This window comes from Scyliorhinus torazame, chromosome 10 (genome assembly GCF_047496885.1).
Source record: "Scyliorhinus torazame isolate Kashiwa2021f chromosome 10, sScyTor2.1, whole genome shotgun sequence".
In the NCBI taxonomy this organism is placed as follows: domain Eukaryota; kingdom Metazoa; phylum Chordata; class Chondrichthyes; order Carcharhiniformes; family Scyliorhinidae; genus Scyliorhinus; species Scyliorhinus torazame.
In genome coordinates, this window is record NC_092716.1 from 60,645,611 (window position 1) to 60,652,444 (window position 6,834).

The 6,834-nt window shown below is 40.5% G+C and overlaps 1 protein-coding gene across 3 annotated transcripts in view; it reads left to right on the top strand.

The window, feature by feature from the left end:
- The window catches only part of orc6 (origin recognition complex, subunit 6), a 44,264-nt gene extending 38,445 nt beyond the window's left edge, over positions 1 to 5,819 (top strand). For 2 of the 3 annotated variants that reach the window (XM_072518174.1, XM_072518176.1), the window contains exons 4-7: positions 653 to 742; positions 1,591 to 1,703; positions 1,810 to 1,881; positions 4,262 to 5,819. In XM_072518174.1, the coding sequence (XP_072374275.1) occupies positions 653 to 742; positions 1,591 to 1,703; positions 1,810 to 1,881; positions 4,262 to 4,392 (406 nt within the window). In that variant the 3' untranslated portion in view covers positions 4,393 to 5,819. The remainder of the gene's footprint in view (positions 1 to 652; positions 743 to 1,590; positions 1,704 to 1,809; positions 1,882 to 4,261) is intronic. The other variant, XM_072518175.1, reaches the window with a different exon arrangement.
- Positions 5,820 to 6,834: the final 1,015 nt, after the last annotated feature.

The window sequence follows — 6,834 nt, forward strand, 5'->3', positions numbered from 1 at the left end:
GTGGATTTTAGTAATTTGCTAACCCTTTTAAATTAAGACTAACTGGTCTTTCCATTTGCTGACTTATCTGTCTTTTTTTTAAATTTAAACAAAGTTGTCATTACTTACCACTTTCCAGTCTGATACCGTGTTTATTCCCCTCTAGATTTTACAGCACAATTAGGAGTTTTCGCGGCTATTCTTGGTTTCTCAGGGTACTTGGATCTAAACGATCAGATCCCAGTTATTTGTCTCATTGGGGGTGGGGGGTGAAATCTTCGACCAATGTCTCTGCTGGTTTGACTGTGCTGATTTACTATTGTTTATTTCTTTTGGATGGTAGCACAGTGGGTAGCACTGTTGCTTCACAGCTCCAGGGTGCCAGGTTCGATTCCTGGCTTGGGTCACTGTCTGTGTGGAGTCTGAATGTTCTCCCCGTGTCTGGGTGGGTTTCCTCCTGGTGCTCAGGTTTCCTCCCACAAGTCCCGAAAGACGTGTTGTTAGATAATTTGGACATTCTGAATTCTCCCTCTGTGTTCCCGAACAGGCGCCGGAGTGTGGCGACTAGGGGTTTTGCACAGTAACTTAATTGCTGCGATAATGTAAGCCTACTTGTGACAATAAAGATTATTATTATTATTGTAAGTAGTTAAAATATATTTTTCTCCTTCAGATATGAAGCCAGTCTGCCAGAAGCACAGCAAGGCGATCTTGATTTCTCAAAGCCACTCTTCACCAATGCAGCTTTATTTAGTGCATGCAAGTGAGTAGAATATGGGGTAATTAAGACCACCTTCTTAATGTGTAGCTAACGCAGGTAAAGGTCAGAACAGATCTATAATTTATTTTGCTGTAAGAGCAATTCAGGGCAGAGACAAACTGCAGTTTGAAACTCTCTCATTAAAATTTTGCATGCTTGTTCCACCACCCCCTCCACTGAGTGCAATCTTTGCTCCTGTAGTCGTTTCCCATGCCTCACGCCAGTTTCCACCCCTCCCCAGTGGAGCTCTAGCCCTGTAGCTCATCAAAAGCCACTCCTTACTGCTGGTCTGCTAGATCGAGATTTGCCTGCCCCTGAAAACTGGTGCTGTCTATGAAGCCTGGCACTGATTACCGCAAGCACAGTGCAATGCAAGGCAGGTGAGCGAAACACAGTCACGAGTGAAGTGCAGGTCACCAGATGCACGTCGCTTATATAGTATTGTGAAACACATTGTTCTAATTGCATGCCAACGTTCCCTGATGATCTAGCATGGAGGGCTGATTCCAGCAAGGAGCCCTTATAAAGAGATGTGATGCATTGAAATGGCGTTCCGGACATGCCACTTGTGCGAATCAAGGCCCACTATTGAAGGCTTCAGCGCACAATCCAAAACTGGTTTCATGACTGTGAAACTGATTTCTAACCTTCTCATGATATTTTCCACTCCTGCCCACCACGGACAGGAGCAGAAAATCCGAGCCTAAAGTAGCACACTCCAAAAGCAAAATGACTTTTATTTTCTTCAAATTAGAGGCCATTGAAAATATCTGTTGTGATTTTCAGTAGTAGGAATATGGTTGCTTCATCATTGATACCTAAACACAGTGTTTTGTTTTGGTGCCCATTAGATGCTTGAAAATAAAGATTGAGAAGCCCAAGCTCATTGCCTCATCTGGTGTGAAGAAGTCCATCTTTGACCGACTCTGTTCTCAAATGGAAATATTTGGACAACTTATTTGCAGTAAGTTTAAAACTCTGCTTTTTCCATTTAAATTGAAGGTATGCGATAAATAAAGACCCGACCATTAATATGTTTCAATAACTTATTGCCTGAATTAATTTCAAAGATGAATCTACTGAACAACCTAAACAAAACAAGAGACGGAGGACATTGCTGGAATTATTAGAAAAGGTGGAAGGTATGAACTTGCTTAGTATTTTCTTAATAGTTATGTAAAAGTTACTTAATGAATTGGATTTTTCGATACAATTATTTTTTTATTGCTTTCTGTACTGTAGTTAAAGCCTTGATGCAATTTCTCTTTAATTTAATATTTCCTCTGTTATTTAAACTTCACCCCCCAAAAAAGCTTTTTACTGAAAAATGAATAAAAGACTTTTCATCATCATCGTGAGAGTCATTCATAATACAACCATCTGTTAATAAATGTTTGCCTTAAAAGTTTTTAAAGCTTGAATTCTGCTGTTGTGTGGTACACTGCGTATCTATCCATTATTGATCCATTGTATCTATACCTGTGAGCAACCGGGTTTATTAATCCAATTTAGTTTAAATTGAGTCTTAAACGTTAAGAAAAATGCCTGTGAAAGAAGCATTCACTTCAGATCTGTCCAGTATTTATTTTCTTTAATCAGACCTGTCAAGTTACTAAATTATGATATTCTTGAATTGCTTGTTGTAACAGGCAATATTGAGCCATGACTTCCTGGCTCCCCAGCATCAAATATGAGATTTACCCGGCAGTTGTCCAGAAGCGCTAACTTCCCTTGGATAATTGGGCTGGGAACTATCTGACAAAGCGATTTAATTGCTAACTTCGGATGGATGGTTCTGTGAGTTTTACCATCAAGTTACTCTAAAATAGTTAGAAGGAAGAAAAACACTTCTATCTTCAGAATGACTATTTTAAAGACCCAGACCAGCCCGACACGCACGCGCATGAGCACACACATCCCGTGTACCACCTACCTTCTCATGGCAGCCAGTGCTGTGTAAAGAGGCCGTGATCTCCTTTGCTGCCCTCCCTTTACACCTCACTGCTGCAACCGGGGGTACACTTTGCTGTCCTGGTCTCGCAAACCAGAGTGAGGAACGTCAGACAAGATGGGGCTTTGGATTACAGCAAAGGTCAGTTGCTACGGAGTAGCAATCCAGAATTATTAGGTACAGAAGGAAACCATCTGGTCTGTCTGCACCGGCTCTTCAACTGTGCATTATGACTTTGTGCTATTCTCATGCCTTTTCCCGTAACCCTGCAAATTATCTCTATTCATATAGTCATCTAATGCCCTCTTGCATGCCTCAATTGAACCTGCTTCCAGTGCGTTCCTGACCCAAACCACTCACTGTGTGAGAAGATTTTTCTCTCATCATATTTGCTCCTTTTGCAAATCACTTTAAATCGGTGCCTCTCGTTCTTGATCCTTTTACGAACGGGAACAGTTTCTCCCTTCTACTCTGCCCAGATCCCTCATGATTTTGAACATCGCCATCAAATTTCCTCTTAACCTTCTTCTGCCCAAGGAGAACAGTCCCAACTTTTCCAATCTATCTTCATTACTGAAGTTTCACCTTGTTCTTGGAACCATTCTTGTAAACCTCTCCTGCATTCTCCAATGCGTTCAGATCCTTCCTAAAGCGCCCAGAACTGTACACAATGCTCTACTCTAGCTGAGCTCCAGGTAGTGTCCTGTACAAATTCAGGATAACCTTGTTGCTCTTGTACTCTATGTTCCTATTAATAAAGCCCATAATACTATATTATTAATATAGCTTTATTAACTCCTCTCTCCACCTTTAATTACTTATGCACAGACACACCCAGATTTTTCTGCTCTTGCAATGCCCTTTAGAATTGTACCCCTTATTTTATACTGTCTCTTCGTGTTCTTCCTACCAAAATTAATCACCTCACACTTTTCCGCATTCAACTTCATCTGCCACCTGTCTGTTCACTCCACCAACTTGTCCATGACCTTTTGAAGTTCTACACAGTCCTCACATACTTCTAAGTTAGGTGTTATCCGTGAACCTTTGAAATTGTGTCCTGGACACCAAGATCAGGAAAAGCAAGGGTATGGGGCGGCACAGTGGGTTAGCCCTGTTGCCTCATGGCGCCGAGGTCCCAGGTTCGATCCCGGCTCTGGGTCACTGTCTGCGTGGAGTTTGCACATTCTCCCCGTGTTTGCGTGGGTTTCGCCTCCACAACCCAAAGGTGTGCAGGGTAGGTGAATTGGCCACGCTAAATTGCCCCTTAATTGGAAAAAATGAATTGGGCACTCTAAATTTATTTTAAAAAAAGGAGAAGCAAGGTTTCCAATACCGACCCCTGGGGAACTCCACTACAAACCTCCCTCCAGCCTGAAAAATATACATTGACCATTGCTCCCTGTTTCCTATTACTCAGCCAATTTTGTATCCACATTGCGACTGCCCCTTTTATTCCATGAGCTATAACTTTTTCAGAAGTGGCACTATTTCAAATCAGGTTAGGATACTGACCTAATTGAATTAAACCTTTTTTTGTTCAAAAAAAGTAACGCTGTTCTAATTATTAGCAGATGAAGAGTCTGCAACAGAACCCAAACGAGAAAAGCCTGAATCTAAAACAACAAAGGAACAGGATTATGAAGACTGGAAAAGGCGAATTCTCGAAAATGCAGCCAAAGTCAAGCAGATGAATACTTAATTTATCCCTGTAGTTTTTTTTTTAACTGCAATGCTCACTCGAGGGATATACCTTATTGGGATAGAGGAGAAAGATGTATTGAAATTTGAATGCCAAGCCTGTAGAACTATGGATTTACTTTACATTAGAACTCTGATTGCTGTTGACTTTGTAGAAATCTAGCACTCAAACTTTGAGCGCTCCACGATATTTGTATCTCAGTCTGCAAATGTGAAGCCTGGCTCTGGTTAGATAGACCATTGGGATACATAATTTAAATGAACGTTGCAACTAACATTGGTTTTACCATCCTCCCAAGCTCACCACAGGCATGAGGAATTTGTGGCTACTGAAGAAACTGAAACCAGAGTATATAAAAAGTCCTCAAATCAACGTTTTAAAAAAGTTTTGTTTTACAATTTAATTCATTTTGTGTACATCTTGGGAAATGTATCTTTTAAATTGTTACTTTAATTGTGTATTAATTATTTGATGTAGAATTCTTCTAACATTTTCAGAAAATTGATGTCTGAAATTTGTCCTATTGGTGCTTAGCAATCTCTTTCACAGCACCACCAAAAGAGATGCCAAGTCTGGTGAAGAAGACTTGTTTGAGCCTTGAGGGTAGATTTTCCATTTCTCATGTGCAAATAATGTACTTTGCCCATTGACCATATGTCAGAAAATTATAGGCCTGTAATTCTGAGTGCACAAGGCAGGATGGGCATCTTGCCATGTCTGAGTACTCTGAAATATTGTAATGTAATACCTGTTATTTTAACCCTACCACTAGAAAAGGAACTATTATTGTTTAAATTTCCATCAAGCGCATGTTGTGAAAAGCATTGTTACATAAAGCCTTTTTACATGTTGAAGTATTTTTAAAATGATAGTCGGTACACAAAGCTGATTTTGTCAGTAATTGACAAGAGCTCTGAATTTGTAGCCAAGAGGAGAAACTCTTCCCTCTCTGGTTGCCTAGTTCTCTCAGGGTGACGTAACATGCTTTGCTAGGAAGAGCAAGCATAACCTCAAATTAGGAATGAGATGTTACAAATGAGCTGCTACTGCATGATACCCCATGCACTCAATCAGTGATAGGGGTCAGAAGCAGAAAGCTTTACCATCTTTTTGTTTCTTGTCTTTTGTCTTTGCCATGGCAATTTGCCAATATAGCCTCTTTTGCTGTCTGCTGAGATGAATTAACTTACCATAGACTGACATTCCGATCATATGCTTATAAATGAATGCTAACTCAAGCGAGATGGATCAGAAAGTAGAGTTTAATCCTCAGTTTATTATCGTTATCAAATGTAACCTTGGAAGCTGCAGAATAATGTCTAAATGCAACTTATTTTTATCAAGTAGCTTCATTAAAAAATTCCAAGTTTCATAGACAGCTTGCTGTATAACCAGAATAAATTTTGGCTTAATATTTCCTCCAGAAATTGTTTTTGTTAGTATTTTGCCGGTCTCTCTTCCTCAAACCAGTTAGATCATGACTGGTCTGTAGCTCAACTCCATTTATCCGCCTTTACTGCATATCCCTAGATACCCTTGTCAAACAAAATCTATCAATCTCAACCTTGAAAGCATAACTATCCCAGCTTGCAGAGTTTTAAATTTCTACTACCTTTTGTGTGAAATGGTGCTTCCCGGTGTCACTCCTGAATGACCTAGTTCTAATTTTCTTCCAGAGAAAATAGTTTCCCTGTATCTACTTTATAAAATCCCTTAATACTAACACCTCAGGTAGATCACTGATCAATACAAGCCAAGATTATGCAGCCTTTCCTCATAATTTAACCCTTTAAATCCTGACATTCTGGTGCATCTGCAGTACTGTCTCTCCAAGGTGAATATAACCTTCCTGAGGTGCAGTACTGTCTGTACATCCTTACTGTCATAAGACCTAGGAACAGAAGTAGGCCATTTGGCCATTGAGTCTGTTCTGCCATTCAATGGCTGATCTGGTATAATCCCCTTTCCCGCCTTATCTCTGTAACCTTTGATTCCCTTATTGATTGAAAATCTGTCTCTCTCAGCCTTGAACGTACCTAACGATCCAGCCTCTACAGCTCTCTGTGATAAAGAATTCCACAGATTCACTACACTCTGAAAGAAGAAATTCCTCCTCATTTCTGTCTTAAGTGGGTGACCCCTCACTCTGAGATTATGCCCTCTAGTCCTAGACTCTCCCATGAGAGAAAAAATCCTCTCAGCATCCACCCTGTCAAACCCCCTGAGAATCCAATATGTCTCAATAAGGTTGCTTCTCATTCTTCTAAAGCCCAATGAGTACAGGGCCAACCTACTTAACCTCTACTCATAAGAAAATCCCCCCCATACCTGGGATCGACCTCGTGAACCTTCCCTGACTGTCTAATCCCAGTATATCTTTCCTTGGATAAGGGGACCAAAACTGCTCACTGTATTCCAGGTGTGGTCTAACTAGTGTCTTGT